This window comes from Protopterus annectens, chromosome 1.part2 (genome assembly GCF_019279795.1).
Source record: "Protopterus annectens isolate FY-2018-M chromosome 1.part2, PAN1.0, whole genome shotgun sequence".
In the NCBI taxonomy this organism is placed as follows: Eukaryota; Metazoa; Chordata; order Ceratodontiformes; family Protopteridae; genus Protopterus; species Protopterus annectens.
Window position 1 is genome coordinate 706,972,606 of NC_056727.1, and position 17,417 is coordinate 706,990,022.

A 17,417-nucleotide genomic window follows, 5' to 3' on the forward strand; every position below is an offset into this window, starting at 1 on the left:
GGCAGCAATACAGACTTTTCCCAGTTGAACGTAATTCCTAATAGGTGTCCCAATTCAAAGGTAGCCCTCACGGCTTGAAGATGCCTGGTGGGGGCAGTGAGGAGCCAGTCATCTAGATATGGAAACACCTGGAATCCCAGACGTCTCAGGTGAGCCGTCACCACTGCCAGACATTTGGTAAACACCCTGGGGGCTGTGGTGAGACCAAAGGGCAGGGCTCGGAACTGGAAGTGACTGGCTCCTAGGCGGAAGCGTACATGAATCCTGGACGCCCTGTTTATCTTGATGTGATAATAGGCGTCCTTGAGATCGATGGAGCACATCCATACTCCTTTTTCCAGTAATGGGAAAATGGATTGCAACGTGACCATCCAGAACTTGGACTTCTTTATGAAGCAGTTTATGTGGCTGAGGTCAAGAATGGGTCTCGAGTCCCATGTTCTTTTCGGCACCAAAAATAACTTTGAGTAAGTTCCTAATCCGGTCTGGTCTGCGGGGACTGGCTGGATGACTCCCTTTCCGAGCAGCTTTGCGACCCCTATGGCTGTTTGATCCTGTTGACTGGGTGGCACATCCGGGATTTTCCTTGACAGTGGAGGGGGACGGATAAAGGGGATGGTGTAACCTCCGGTGATGATACAAAGCACCGATTGATCCTGAGTGATGGAACCCCAGACCCTTGGATGCATCGAGAATCGACCCCTAACTGGTTCCGGAGACGCACAGTCGGGCAGTCCCTCAGGGAAGCTGGAAGGAGGAACCACGAAAGGATTCGCAGTCTCCTGAATTGCAGGGGCCTCCGCCGCCTCTAGGGCGTCGTCTTCCAGAATAATTCCCCCCCTCTGCCTCTGGAAGGGGGGGTCACTCTGATGGGCAGAGAAAGACTTTTGGGACTTTCTGAACCACATCTTTCCTCTCCTCTGAGCCTTGGGATAAGGTCTCAAGGGAAGCGAAAAACGGGCCCCAATGGCAGACAAAGACTTTAACACCTCCGCAAAGTGACACAAGCGCATCCAGGCTTGCCTCCTAAGGGCTACGCCCGAACTCGCTGCCCTACCCGCCCCCTCGGTTGCATACGATACGAGCCTCATGGACGAGTTAACAATGGACGAAAGGGTAGACAGCTGGGCGTTGACAGACTGCGTCAACGCCTCAGGCACATTACCAGACAGGGTATCTCCCAACTCCTTTATGAGATCCCTTTGGAGCCTCGTAAAGTGGCATAAATAATTCAGCGACCGCAGGGTAAAGGTCGCTGATGTCAGGGTACGCTTCCCGTACCTATCCATGCTCCTGGACTCCTTGTTAGGAGGATGGATAGAAGTAGATGCCTCTGCTACATCTTGCTGGATGGCAGACGCCACCACCATAGCATCACCCGAAACTCCCTTGGTTAGAAACTCCTTGCCAAGGGGTGAGGATAAAAACTTGTTGGGGCGAGAAGGAACTAGCTCCACAGAGTCAGGGTGTTCCCACACCCTTCGACAAATAAGGTCCAGTAACTCATCGAAGGGTGGAGACACCCAGGAGGCAGAGGGTTGGGCTCCGAAGGCCTTGAGGAAGACAGACTCCTCCGCGGAAGGGGTTTTGGATGGCCAGTCACCCCTCTGTCTCAAGATCTCCAGGATATCGGAGAACGAGACATAGTCAGAGGACGACTTCGGGGACCCTTCCGCATCATCGAGGTCAGTGTCTGAGGTGACAGACTCATCTGGGGAGTCTATGTGCTTCCTCTTGCACAATATTTTTCCTGGGGGGTTCTTCAGGCACGAACTCTGAAGGCTCCTCGGAACACAGGGGATCACACAAGGAGGAATCCTCAGGCCTAGGAGCCGCGCTGTCCGAAGACAGGGGGGCACCAGAAGCTCTAGCCACCATGTCTAGGGAAGGAGTCACAGACTCAGGTTAAGTCACTAGAGACTTGGCCAGCGCGCTCCTCATAGCCTCAAAGGCGGGCTCACCAGAATCTGAGGAGAGGCCCGTCCCCGAGACCACGACCGTTGTTGGGGTTCCCCTAGCCGTGGCGCCAAGAGGGAGACTCGGGGCCGAAACCAGAAGCCCCGACAAATCCCCCTCGGGCCCGGCTGAGGACACCCGAGAACCGAAACCTCTGGAAGGCACAGAAAGGGTTGGAGCTGAAGATGGTGCCGACAGACTAGCAGTGGGTCTCGGGACTGACTCAAGGACTTCACCCGACTCTGTGAACTCCGACGACACCAAGGTTGTCGGAGGAGGAAGAAACTGTATCGAAAGGGCTAGCTCCGGGGCCGACTGGGCCGGAGCCGAAAATAATTTGGATAAGACAGGTGACTGGAGGAGCCTCTGGACCACCCTATCTACATCCGAATCTGAAAGCCTGGAGGACCTGGAGGAAACAGAAGGGGGCCAAGAAACTTTTTCTATCGGCTCCGAGACAAGGCTAGGAGGCCGGCTCCAAATCGGTTCCAAAAGGATCGGGGCCAAAGCAGACTCGACCAGAACAGAGACCCCCTTCGGTGCCGATGGTTCAGGAGCAGACGAAACCAACCCCAGAGCAGAAACACTCTCCTGCGGCTCCGAGACCAATGGAGCCAACGAAGGAGACCCAGATTTAGACCCTCTATCCTGCGGCTCCGAAATCAGTGGAGCCGAGGAAGGGGACAGAGTACGTGATCTCTCATCCAGAGACTCCAAAACCAGTGGAGCCATGGAGGGAGACCCAGATTTGGATCCTCTATCCTTCGGCTCCGAGGCCAGTGGAGCCGAGGAAGGGGACACAGACTTAGCTCTTTTAGCAGGTGGCTCCGATGGACTTGTCGGAGCCAAAGACTTCTTTTGTTTCAATTTCGAGGAGGGAGAAGAGGCCAAAGCTTCCTCGAAGGCTGGTTTGATCAGACCTTTCAGGATAAGCTTATTCTTTCTCTCGTGAAGGACACGTGAGGAGAAAGCATGGCAAACACTGCAGGATTCTTGCAAGTGTTTAGCCCCTAAACAATAAACACAGATGGCGTGACCATCTGTCAACGACATCTTGTAACTGCATTTCGAACATTTTTTAAAAGCCCGATGGCTTATGTTCCTTTTCTTTGCCAGACATACTCACTGTAACCCACTCAAAACACACAAGGAGGGAGGGGGGGAGCTATAACTTAAACTCTCTACAAGAGATAGGGCAAAGGCCCTCTAACTAAAACGGGCCTAGCCCGCCAAAAAGAAGGGATTACCACAACAATTCAAAAAGACAAACACAGTCATTCACAATGGAAATACCAACAAGATAGCTATTAAAATAGCTGTTGAGTATAAATTCTAAAGCTAACTGCTTAAAAGCGACCAAAAGGACAAAAAAGAAGGGTACTTAGCCACAGCCAAGTCAAGACCACGTTGTTACTCTAGGAGCGGCAAACAAGATCTAGGGGTTTGGGCGTGGTGCATCCTAGGATAAGGGGGTTGGCCCAGCCAATGAGAGACTTCGTGCTAGTGTATCGGCCGAGTCGGAGCCGATTCTCGGCTCCGAGCCCATCAGTTATGAATGTAAGCGAGATAGGATCGCATTACATCTTGGACTTCTTTACATGCTCGTTTAACCTGCTGAGGTCTAGGGTGGGTCTCCAGTCCCCTGTTCTTTTTGGAACTAAAAAGAACCTAGAGTATGTTCCAAATCCTGTCTGGTCTGTTGGGACCTTTTGGATGGCTCTTTTTAATAGCAGCTTTTCTATCTCTATAGCCGCTTGATCCCTGTGATTGGGCGGCACATCTGGAATTCTTTTGGAAGGGTGTGGAGGATGGGAAAATGGTATAGAGTAACCTCTGGTAATGATGTCTTGTACCCACTTGTCTCGAGTGAGATTTAGCCAGGCTTCTAGATACAAGGGACAGGCGACCCCCGACCGGCTCCAGAGACGCACAGTCGGGTTCCACATCAGGAACGCTGATAGAGGAGGTCACGAAAGGAATTGCGACCTCCCTGATTTTTGTGGGCCTCCCCTGCCTCTAGGGCAACGTCTACCATTATTTCCTCCTCCCCTGCCTCTGAAGGAGGAATCACCTTGTGTGTCCTAGAAAGGTCTCTGTGATTTCTTGAACCACACTTTGCCGCTTTTCTGACCTTTAGGTAAGGTCTAGAAAGAACGGTAAAACAGACTCCCACTGCAGAGAGAGTCTTTCCTTCCTGCTCACACCTGGTGAGCGCATCTTTCACCTTGGATCCAAAAAGAGAGAATCTGTCCACGGGAGCATTGGTGAACGTACACTTGAAAGGCTCAGCAAAGTTGCATAGATGCATCCAGGAATGTCTCCTTAATGAGACTCCTCAACCCGCCACCCTACTCGCACCATCAGCTGCATATGAAATCAGCCGCATGGAGGAGTTAACAATAGATGTGAGGGTAGCCAACTGAGCAGACACTGTAGATGGGACTGCTTCGGTCGAGGTACCCTGAAGAGCATCTCCTAACTAACTCCTTTAGGAGATCTCTCTGAAGTCTCGTAAAATGTGACAGATAGTTCAGCGATCTGAGTGTAAAAGCCACTGAAGAGATGAGACGCTTCCCGTACCTATCCATCGTCCGGGATTCCTTGTTAGGTGGATGGATAGAAGAAGTCTCTGCTAGCTCCTTCTTAGTGGCCGCCGCCACCACCATGGCATCAACAGGTAAACCTTTAGAATAAAAATTCTTTGTCCTTAGGGGCGGAGAGAAATTTATTCAGCCTCCTAGGGACCGTTTCAATGGCATCGGGAGTCTGCCATGCCTTCTGACTCACGAGATCTAGCAATTCATCAAATGGAGGAGACACCCATGAAGCTGAGGGTTGAAACTCACACCGATTCCTCATCGGAAGGGGTAACGATGGGCCAGCCGCCTCTCTGCCTGAGGATCTCCAAAATGTCTGCTAAGGAGACATCTTCAGAGGACGACTTAGTGGACCCCCTCCGACTCATCAAGGTCAGTGTCAGATGTGACAGACTCATCAGGGGAGTCTACATGCTTCCTCTTATAAGATCTCTTCCGAGGGGGCTCCTCTGTGGGGTCTTTTGAGGAGGTCCCGGAAGATCAGGGACCACCCAAACGGGGGTCCTGAGGCTGTGAGTCTCTACCATCCCGGGGGAGAGAGGATGCTGAGACCGTAGTCAGCACTTGAGGGAGTATAGCATCGGTACTCCTACATGGTATGGATGAACTATACAGCATGCTCATCTTCACGGAAACAGATTCCTTTGGCTCCGAACGATGCCCCGGCTCCGAGGAGAGTGTAGGCACGGATGGCTCCAAAGGAATCGGCTCAGAGAACGATGTAGGGTCCGAGCTCACTTGGGCCGATGCACCAAGAGGAAGACTCGGCATCGAAGAGGTTTGGTTCCAAGTGTCCCCCTCGGGCCCGACCAAAGAGCTTCGGACCCTAGACACTTCGAACAGCGCCGACAGTGTCGGAGTGGGGCTTGGCTCAGAGACAACCACCCGGGGTGCTGGAGCTGAGGACACCACTATAGTCGGTACTGACAGCGCTGGCTCCAAAGGCCCAATCTGGGTTGGAGGAAGAAACAGAGCAGGGTCGGTAACAGGAGTCAGCTCCAAGGCAGAAGTGGTAGGAGCCAATAAAAAGTTTGGCAAGGCCGACGACTTAAGGAGTCTGAGCACCACTCTCTGATGTCTTCTTTAGAAAATCTCCTGGAGGATCTGGAGGACAGAGTTGGAGACCTCGCTCTCTGTAATATAGGTGATTTTAAATTAGGGGAGACCGGTGGAATGTCTGTAGACCGGCTCCGAAGAGGACTGCTGGTGATCGGCACCGAAGCACTAGGTGCCGACACTGCAATGTCCATGTCCAGAATCTCAATCGGCTCCGAGGACAGTGGAGCCGAAGAGACAGAGACCATCTTTGATTTAGGCAACTTCTGTGGAGGTTCAGAGACAGAACTTGAGGCTGGAGAAGGCCTTTTGGAGGTCTTGCCCTTATCTTTACTGGAAGAATGTGACCTAGCAGAGGACAAGCTGGCTAGGTCTTCCTCGAAAGAAGGTTTTAACAATCCTTTTAGAATCAACTTATTCTTCCATTCCTGGAGCACTCTAGGACTAAAGGAATGGCAAAAGAGACAAGTCTCTTGAAGATGTATGGCCCCTAAACAATACACACAGACGCTATTGTCCATCAGTGATGGACATTTTTGAGAGCATTTAGTGCACTTTTTAAATCCTGACTGTTCATGCTCTTTATGTTCCTTAGATATAATGGCAGTCTCAATAGGCGATTGAAGAGAAAAAGCAACACACTCACTCAAGAGAGGAACTAGATCCTCTATCTTAACAGATCTAGCACTATTTCTCACAACAAACAACCAAGGGAAGTTTTACTAGGTTCTCTAACTTAAACGAACCTAGTGTAAAGGAAAGGGAAACAGACTAACCTCCAAGTAAAACGATTTAGTAAAACGCACACACTCATGGGAACGCACACACAAAAAAGGCCAACAGGCCCAAAAGTTTATAGCAGAAAAGTCAAATCCAGGAAAACGTCAAGTCCGGTTAAATTGACATAATCGGTTATCACAATAAGGCTAACAGCAATAAGAAAAGCACTTCACAAGAAGTTAAAAAACTTCTAACAAACGGAATAATAAAGAACTAAATCACTTGGTCACGGCCAACCAAAAGAAGCTTCCAACTAAAGACTCGGCAAATGAGATCTGGGGAATGTGCGCATGCCTCATGGGATACGTATTAGCCACGAGCCAATCAGAAGTTTTCAGGCTTTCTAAGCAGCTGAAATGGAGCCAAGGATCTGCTCCGAACCCACATGTAGTAATGGAGGAGAGATAGGACTACATAACATGGTTTGTTTTGAAATAGCCTTCCCCTCTGCCCCTGCAGCAAATGCTACCCAGCAGTTCAGATTTTCTTCGAGGTTTAGTCCTGTCCAAGTAGAATCTAAGTTGTCTGTGCACATCCAAGGAATGCAGAATCCGTTCCCCTTTGTTCTGTGGATTGGGAAAGAAGGTTGGCAAATGAATGGCCTGATTAAGAGCCATACTGGATACCACTTTGGGCATGAAGGATGGATTGGTCCTGAGTTGCACCCTGTCCGCATGAAAGATGATGAAAGGCTCCACTGCCATAAGGGCCTGTAATTCACATATCGTTCTAGCTGAAGTGATTGCTAAAAGGAAAGCTGTTTTACAAGAAAGAAATTTTAAGTCTGCAGTAGCAGCTGGCTCAAAAGGAGGCAAAGTGAGTTTCTCCAATACAAAGTTAAGGTCCCAGGCAGGGGTTAGAGCTCTCCTGGGTGGTCTCAAGTTTTTGGCCCCTTTGAGGTACTGCTTGAGCAGAGGATGAGAGAAGAGGGGAGGTTCTGTGTTATAATGAGCTGAAATGGCTGAGGCATGAATTTTAATGGAGGAAAAAGACAGGCCCTTATGAAGCATCTCAGTTAAGTAATGCAAAATCTGAGGTAAATTGGGCGCTGCTGTGCTTATCCCTTGAGATTGGTTCCAGGCACAGAATCTTTTCCATTTATCAGCATAAGATTTTCTAGTACTAGGTCTCCTTGCCTCTAAGATGACATCCATCACAGGTTTGCTGCGGTTTGTCCTGTTTGACTTTCAGTAAAACGTTGGAGAGCAGAGGCAGCGGGGGGAAGGCGTAGACTGATAGGTTTTTCCAGCTGAAGGACAGAGCATCCACTTTCCAGGCTTGTTTGTGGGGAGTTCTTGTGCAAAACTTGTCCAACTGGTAGTTCTGGGGGGAGGCAAATAGATCTATGTCTGGGCCCCCCCATTCGCTTGTCAACATGTTGAAAATCCTTGGTTTCAGTTTCCACTCGTGTGGGTCCATGAGGTTTCTGCTTAGTCCATCTGCCAGTGTATTTAATTTTCCTGGCAGGAATTGAGCTTGTAGGTGCACTTGGTAGCTCAAGGCTGTGTTCCACAATGCCATGGCTAGTATGCAGAGGGGGTAGGATTGTGTACCTCCCTGCTTGTTTATGTACCACTTAACCGTGGTGTTGTCCATCTTTACCATTAGTTGTCCTGGAAGAATGTAATCCTTGAAGGCTGTCAGAGCATTCTGCAGGGCTAACATTTCTTTTTGACTGATAAGTAGGTGCATTTCACATGGGTTCCATTTGCCCTGAGTGCACCTCCCTGCCACGTGAGCCCCCCCATGCATAGTCTGATGCTTCTGTTAGGGTTTGGGCAGCAGGGGGTAGTGTGAATGGTAGTCCCTTGTTTTGGTGGCAGGCCTCTGCCCACTAGAGGAACTCTAGGCGTAGGCAAGGTATGATAGGAATTACTGTTTCCAGGCTGTGAGAATGTTAACTCCATAGGCTTTTTAGATACCACTGTAGTTTTCTCATATGCAGTCTTGCATATGGAATTAGAAGAATGCAGGAGGCCATAAACCCCAAGGCTTGCAGTATCTGTCTTGCAGATAGCAGGGTTTTTGTGGCCACTTGTTTGAAATAGGTTACCAAATGAATTTGCTTTTCTGCCGTGAGGTAAGCCATCTGGGAAATTGTATTCAAGCTTGCTCCCAGGAATGTAATTTGTTGACAGGGTACCAGTTGTGATTTTTTTTTTTTTTTTGTTTATGGTGTACCACAGACAAGTTAGAACCCTTTTTACAAACGCCAGATGATTCAAAAGTATGCCCTGGCTTTCTGCCTGAATTAGACAATCGTCCAGGTATGGGTATATCTGAATACTACTTTGCCTGCAAAATGCAATAACTTGAGCCAGGCACTTTGTGAATACCCTGGGCGCAGTAGACAAGCCAAAGGGCAGTGCAGAGAACTGATAATGTGTGCAGCCTGCTTTGAACCATAGGTATCTTCTGCAAGATTCCTGGATTGAGATTTGCAGGTATGCTTCTTTTAAATCTAGTGTTGCCAACCAGGCGCCTTTGCCTAGCATAGGAAGTAATTGAAGAGTCAGCATCTTGAATTTTGGAATCTACAGGAAGGTGTTTAGAGTAGACAGGTCCAGGATTGAACGCCATGATTTGTCTTTTCTGGGTACCAGAAAAAGTCTGAAGTAGAAACCTTGTCCTTTTTCCTCTTCTGGTACCAGTTGAATAGCCCCCATGCTTAAGAGGGAAAATACTTGTTTTTGAGCCTCTACCCACTGATTTGGGGGCAGGTCTGGCCACCCATTTGGTGTTGGAAACGTTTGGAAATGAAATCTATATCCCTGGGATACTATATTTAAAACCCATTTGTCCTGGGTTATGAGTTCCCAGTTCTTTGCATGAAGGGCAACCTTTCCCCCCAAAGGGGCAGTCAAAAGATAAGTGCTTGGGAATTTTAAAAGGAAATCATTGAGACTGTTTACCATAGGGGGGTATCTTGTTATTTCCAGATTTAGAAGTGGAGGCCCCCCACTGCTTAGTTCCGAGAGTCACCTGGGACTGAAGCCTGGAGTTTTTGTTCCATCTGGGTTTGGCTTGAGAAGACCTGGAAGGGACTGGAAAGGACCAATTCTTAGTAGGCCAGTGCCTACTAAACCTAGGAAGTTGCACTTGTAAGAAATCTTTAACAGTTTGCATAGATTTAGCTTTATCTTCCATCTTTTTAAGAACTTCTTCAGCCTTGTTGCCAAACAGGCAGTCCTGATTTAAAGGAGCATCCAGCAATTTAGCTTTAACATGATCTGGCAAGGATTGCTCTCTTTAAGGCAAGCTGCCTTCTAAGCACAGACCCAATAACAGCAGCCCTGCAAGAAGCCTCTAAAGAATCAAAACCACATTGCAAAGTATGTTTTCCAACTTGTTCATCAGAATGCATCAAGTCCTCTAAATCTTTATTTTCCACAGAGTCAGGAATCAACATCATTTTCTGTTTAAGCAGTCCAATAACATGATGATATTTTAACATATGAAATTGGCAGTTTAAAGCTCTGATTGCCAAGGCTGCAAAAGTATAAACCTTTTTACCCCATCTATCCAGCACCCTGGAGTCTCTATCAGAAGGGGTAGAATTTTTTGCAGTAAAAGCCTTAATGTCCTTGGGTCACTGAGAAGCAATCTCTGGATCTGCAACAGGATTTTTGAAAAGGAACTTGTGGGACTCAGGAATCCTGTAGTATCAGTCAAGTTTACTAAGAGCAGGAGGCAGGGAATCAGGGGCCAAACTGGATTCCGAGAAAACATCATCAACAATGTTTAGTACAGGAGGTATAGCCAAAGGCCTATGCTGAGGGTAGAAGAAGGAAATCCCTAAGCCTCTTTTTTGAATCAAAAAATTCCTGGCTTTCCCAGTGAAAATGCTCCCTTAAAGTATGTAAGGTTTTCCCAAAAGAAAAATCCTCAGGAGGGGAAGCAGAGGGAATAGAATCCTCTGCATCAGAATCCTCATAAGTAGATATGGACAAATCCAGGTCATCAGAAGAAACAGAATCCTGATCAGAAGATTCATAATAAAGCTCAGCCCTAGGCCTCTTAGAAGGGGGGGGGGGGGTTGACTACCCCTGATTAGAGTTAATAGATCTCCAGCCATTTTTATCATTTTAGGCATAGGGGCCCGAGCATGTGGCCTGGGCGTTGGTTTTTTAGACATGGATCAAGAACTAGGCCTTAGTAATGAAGGTGGTGTCGATTTAATATCCAAGTCTGTAGGCCTGAATACACCCTCAGAAGCCGGTGCCTGCACAGCAGCTCCGGACCCATCCAAGGTAGAGACATCCGCTGGTTCCATAGTTGAAGTATCTCGCAGCATACCAGACTCCGAATGGGTCTCAGTAGAGGACTGCGAATCATAAGTAGGGGGTATCAAGGGCTGCGAAAGCACCTCACTGAGTACCGGTGAACTGGCGACTGGCTTAGGAAAAGCGTCGTCTGCAGTTTTGGACCTCGGCGGCCTGTCTCTGTCTTTATCTTTGCGTTTTTTTCGGAATCCCGGCAGTCGGATGGCTAACCAACGACATTTCTGGATAATTAAACAGAGAACCAAAATATTTAGAGGCAAAAATATACAGACGACTGATTAAATAAGGCACCAAACCGACAGCAAGGTACGTCGTGGTCAGTGCCTAGGCAAGGAATACAATACGAATGAAAATCTTTATGAGGTATTTGCTTTCCACAAGTAATGCAATTATTAACTTTTACTGACATCGGTAAGGAACAAGAAAAGTTTCCCCAACGGGGTACTTCGCTTCAAGTTGAAGACTTTGGTTCTGAAACTCGAAAACGAAAATTTCAGGAGTCGGCCGACCAGCATTTGCGAACTGCTTCTGCTTCAGGCACCGCATGGCAAGAAAGACTGACGTAATGGCATCGGCTACATATTTTATACCCCCGACGACCTGGTCATGGAAGAAGGGACAGCAGTTGATGCAGGACCCAAGACTTTGTTAATCAGGCCGACTGAGGGCAACCTGCAAGCAGATTACCCAAATGTAATGACTGCAACAGTGAAACACTAAGATCATCATCAGAGGCTATCCCCTCTGTGGATCCATCACCCCTGTGGATGCCATCGCAGAACAGATAAAGGCCTTGAGCCTGCTTCCATCCAGGTAGTGTTGAAAAGAATATTGCCTACTTTGGATGAATTTGGTGGTGAATCCCTAGTAAACTATCCAACCTGATTATCGTGGTCAGGCCCCCAAACAGAAAATGTAACAAATATTCAAGTCCTTCTGAGGAATGCATTTGCTACAGATGTGCCTTCCCCCTTTTAGGACCGGATATGTGGCTGCCGTCCAACATTTCATACAATATCAATAAAAAGGTTTACAATTCTACAGATGGTGAAGGAAAAAGTGAAGCTCCCCAATGTGATACTTACCTGCCTTCTGAGTTCTGAAGCAGGCTGAACACTAGAAAAACACCACTTGCAATGCTAGTATACAAAGCACATGCACTAAAAACATCTAAGCTGGCACATGCAAATACCTACTTTGTACTGGGAGCATCCCGATATCCCATTAGATGGCATCTGCTATGCCAAGATGGAAGGATTCTGAGCTTGAAGTTAGGCCGATCATCCAGGGATTCTGCAGCTGAACTCCCAGTAGTCTGAATTAGTGCAATAGTGATCTAAATGATCATCAAAAGTTTCTCCCTAGTGTCTGTTTTCAATGCTTTCACGTTCTACAGTTGTGGCTTCAGGGGTCTGAAGGCTGTTACTGCCTTTATACTACTACTATATATTGCAGCATCCGCTGTAGGATTACAAGAGTCAGTAACAGTTTCTACCCTACAGTGATAAGACTTCTGAACTCGGGCACTAGTCCCAGGGGTCTGGGCACATAAGTCACTTTTTACTTGTGCAATATATACTTACATATATTCCAAGTGCAATATTTATTTACTATATCCACAGTCAATATTAAACTCACTCAAGTGCAGTATCAGACAAATCACTTAGGCATTTCAATATGTAGTGTGTTTTGTATTACTTTAAATAGGGTAGTTAATTTAACTCATGGGAGGGTATTCTTTTCGTATAAGAGTTTTGGTAAATGTCTCTGGTCTTTCTTGTGTACTAGGAGTAGTACTGTATTTTAGTTACGTTTATTCCCCTATTTGTTATGCGTTGTTTCACTTTCCTTTGTAATCTCAAGAACTGAGATGATGCACGAAATTTCGTCTAGGCTACACATGTGTAGTTCTAAATGACAATAAAGCTTGCTTTGACTACTATACACGTATTGTATATTAACTACTACTAAACATATTCTATCTTGTGTGCTATGCTGTCTATAAAAGCAGAAGCTCTTGGTGTAATCGTATGCCTGAATGCACTTCTAGTTGTATATCATCCCAACACATTTGATCCATCAAATGTTTAGAATGTTGGATGCTTGCATTTCTTCCTCCCAGATTTGTACTGTAAATGGGCTCTGCAAAATAGAACTTCCATCCAGCCAACAAAATTATGCATAATGCAAATACAAGATGTAAAACATTATTCCACAGACTTTTACAGTGTACATCTTTGTGTTCTTCCTGCACCTAGATCTTAAGTATAAGGTGAGATTTTAAAGTTCAAAAGCAAAAATGTTTAGTCCTGCATCTGCTTAAATATACAATTATACACTACACTAGAAAACACTAGAAAAGAAGGCTGGAGATAAAACCACAGATCTAGTGGAATGAGTTTTGGGAATTGTAGGAAGTGACAGACCTCATTCTTGATAGACATGCAATATGCACCAAGGCAACCAACATGAAAGGGTGACTTTAGACACTCCTTTACCCAACATAGCAGTAGAAAAGGACACAAATAATTGACCAGACCTATTTAAAGGTGTCTGCTTTAAGTAAAAATGCAACAGACCATGCAACCAGTGATGAACATCTAGCAAATGTAATGTCTACTCATCCTTGTTTGAAAAATTTGATAACACTGGAAGATTTGTGGACTAACTGATGGAGGATTCAGAAGCCACCTCTGGAAGAAAAGAGGGGTCAGTTTTCAGGGACTCCATGTCTTTGCAAAATATCAGGTAAAAGGTTTTGATGACAAGGTGTAAAGCTCAAACATTCTGCTGGCAACAGCGATTGCAACCAGAAATAAGATCTTCTATGATAAAAACTAAGTCAACCATACCAGCAGGTTCAAAAGGAGGACCAGTAAATGGCTGCAGTGAAATAGTTATGTCCCTGGGGGGACTGGGTCTCTAAGTGAGGGAGTAGAAGACAAGTGCCTCAAAGGAAAGCTCTGGATAATCTAACAATGCTATGGACATGTAACTTTCACCCACACGAAGAGAGGACATTGCAGATAACTGTACTTTGATGGTGAAGTAGCAGGTTCCACATTGAAAAAGATTTGTGAGGAAGTCCAAAATTGCTGGAAGAGGAGCCGAAAAATGGTCAATGTTTTCAATTACCTAAACAGGGTACCTTTTCCATTTACTTTTGTAAATTTTCCTCGTAGAGAGTTTTTGGAAAGAGAACAAAATGTGGGCAACCAAAGATGAAACACTGGGCTGTCGAACCATCACTGGAATTGGAGAAACCTTGCCATCAGTTTGAGGGACTAGATGTTTGGGTGAGGCAACCCTGACAGATGAAGATCTGGATCCAAGCTCAGCACCGACACAGGGTGGATTAGACAAAGCTAGAGAAAGGGAATCCACACTTGATGAGGCCAATTGGTGGGCATGAGGATTACTGTAACCTTCAACACAGATGCTTTCTGTAGAAACTCTGAAAATCAGCGATACTAGAGGAAAGGCATAAGAGAGTCTTTTGGGGGGGGCAACAGTGCATTAAAGTGTCCCTGGATGACTCCCCCCTTGGGGAATTAGAACAAAGAAATTGCTGCATTTGGTGTTGTGGGGAGAGGTGAAGAGATTGCAACAAGACTGGCCCCAACAAGATGAAAATCTGCTCAGTTACCAACGGATTTTGGGAACATTTGTGGGGGGTAGGGAGAATAGATTTGCTCAACCTGTCCACAAGGATATTAGATTTCCCCAGGATATATGTTGCTATAAGTTTTGAGAAAATATTGCCTACTGCCACACTCTCATGGTCTCTTGGCACAACTGATGAGATATGGCTCTCCTCTGTTTGTTGATGTAACAAACAAATGGCATGAGTTCTGAAAGGCCTGCAATACTAGGAGAACTGCCCTCATCTCCAATTCTCCAATACACTAATGTGTAGACTGGCCTCTGTTTGGGATCAATTACCTTAGACTGTCTTTCCCAGGTAATGCCCCACCCCTACTCCAGACAGGAAGAGTCTGCGATCACTGTGTCTTCAGGGGAGGGAGGAAAGGACATCGTTGTAGAAGATGGAGATTCCAAACACCACTCTGTGTGCTATGCAAAGGTTTGTTAATGACATTATGGGTTGTTTCTTGATTGACCATTGCAAAGTGACTCCATTCAAGAACATACGTGCAGAATATGGCTAGGAGAACTAATATGATGGAGGCTGCCACACAGCCTAGAAGCCATAGAATTAGTTTTGTTGGTGGCTTCTGGTGGGATAAAACATCCTGGGCTTGTTGCTGAAGTGATGCAACTCTTGCCAAAGGGAGTCTTGCTATCTGAAGTTTTCTGTCCAGAACTACTATAGTGACTGTATAAGGTTGTGGCTTGGAATTTGTTAGACTCACTGTAAAGTACAGGTTGTGCACAGCTGTAGCAAGGAGTCTCTGATTCGAATGAGTAGATTCCTGGTAAGGGCGTTTATGAGATACCCAATCCAAATATGTGAATGCCCAAAAATCCTGCAGTCACAGACGAGCTGCCACTACTGCCATGCACTTAGTTAAGACCCAGGGGGTTGTGGTGAGAATAAACTGCAAAGCTCTGAATTGGAAATGACCATCTCTCAGCTAGAAGCTAAGAAACTTCCTAAACTATCTGTCCATTTTTATGTGGAAGTACACATCCTGAAGATCTATTGAGCACATCCGGTCATTCTTCCTCAGAAGGGGGAAGAACAAACTGAACCTGTGACCATCTGGAATTTTGTTTTTAACTAATGTATATATATATATATATATATATATATATATATATATATATATATATATATATATAAAATAGACCAAAAGGATATCTACTAGTTTTTTAGAGTGTCCCATTAGGGGAAGAAACATGAAGAAAAAGGAGATGACAATATTAACAAAGGGGTAATTAGAGGGGTAGGACGTGCAATATAGAGATGAAAGACAACTCCAAATGAAAATAATCACTTACCTGTAGGCAAAAATCCTACTAAATTCTTCCTGAGTACCAAAGATCTGTACATTGCTTATGGTGGTAAACGAGATCTGAGGTAGCTCAATCCTTGCACAGGGATGATGGGTAAGGGGAACAACCTAAGCATTGGATTCAAAGCTTATAAGTGGCTGAAGTCAGATCAGAGGTCAGATCCAAAACCCATACCACTTGAGGAATGGACGGACAAGACAACATCCGATCATTAAATAGTGCTATATGGTTCCTAGACAAACAAATCAACAATTCACTGAGCCAGCTATATTAAAAATTGCAACAAGCTAAAAGAAAGAAAATGGGTTTATTCTTTCTTACTGCAATACCAACAAAAATAAGTAGAGTAATACCATACACAAAAACAGATGCACCAACATACCCACTGTACGAAAACTTTTTTTTTTTAAATTTTAACCATACTGCCGCCTCACTTAGAAATGTTCAGAAACAATAAGTTACTGTTGTAGTTTTCCGCTAATTGAAATGCAAACAGTACTTACTGCCTCAGTAGCTGTCGCCCTTGCTTCCACGTTAACTGGCTGTTCTGTTGAGTTTGCATTTCTGGCTCATTCCCTTCATCTGAAAGATATAAAATATTACAGACTTCTACATGAAATCATCATGGCTTTGCTTTAACACTCAAGTGTACAAGACATTTTGCCTTCTTTAAGGTCCTGCATCTCCTGAACACTGAAGTTAAGATTAAATGCAGGAAGCTCAAGCAAGCTGATTTCTTATAAACAGAAATTAATGTAGTTCTCAAATTAATAGGTCTATAAGAAGGTGATTCATTCTCTGCTACCCACTAGGACCATATATGCTGCAGGCACTAGAACCATTTGGCACATACATTTATCGTTTATTGCTAAACTATCTCCTGCAGGAAAAACTCCAACCCCCCCCCCCCCAAACAACATAGCTTCCAACGTTCCCATGGTACTAACACTGCACTTCTAATCTATACAGATACTGCCAAAGCTACAGCTAACAACAAATTAGTCTCCTCCTTATTTCTAGATTTGTCTAAAGCCTTTGACAGTTTGTTACAACAAAGTTCCACTTCAAATGTCATTAGGTCTCTCTCATCACACGCTTCCATGATTCAAAAGCTACCTGTCCAATAGATATCAGCAAGTAAAATGACACTCCATCTCTCCATACCACCCAGTCATCATTGGTGTACCACAAGGCTCTATCCGTGGTCCCTTCCTCTAGCGCACTCAAAAATACCCTCCGCATATACAACAGGCTTCCCTAATACATTAAGCAGATGACTCCATACACATTTACATATCTAACAACGTGGCACACCTCAAAATAAATTGCTCCAAAAGCTTTAACAACTAAAACGTGGCTTTGTAACTCACAACTCATGCCCAACCTTTAAAAAAACACAGTTCTTTTTCCCAAATCCCTCTCCCATGAAAAAAAATAAATTTAAAGTCCTCTCTCGAAAATACAATAATTGAAGTCACTTCTCATAGCGAATTATTACGGATGATAATCTTAAATTCGATCTGCATATACAAAACTGCATAAGAAAAACTCAAAAAACAGGGATGCTTTACAGAGCCAAAAACTCTCTCACCAACACAACTAAAACTACACTTGCCACTACTTATCTCCTCCCCACACTTCTTTAAGATGCTCTCATCCTTAATAACCTTCAGACTTTACAAAAATCAAAACTTGGACAATGCTATAACAAAGTTACTAAATTTGCAGCAAATACCCCTTTCAGAGCCCACCACTGCATAGCACTAAA

General features: G+C 45.4%; 1 protein-coding gene across 4 annotated transcripts in view; it reads right to left on the bottom strand.

Moving 5' to 3' along the window:
- The window catches only part of STRN (striatin), a 2,479,646-nt gene that overhangs the window by 1,559,510 nt on the left and 902,719 nt on the right, over positions 1 to 17,417 (bottom strand). For all 4 annotated transcript variants that reach the window (XM_044058581.1, XM_044058573.1, XM_044058566.1 and 1 more), the window contains exon 4: positions 16,153 to 16,231. In XM_044058581.1, the coding sequence (XP_043914516.1) occupies positions 16,153 to 16,231 (79 nt within the window). The remainder of the gene's footprint in view (positions 1 to 16,152; positions 16,232 to 17,417) is intronic.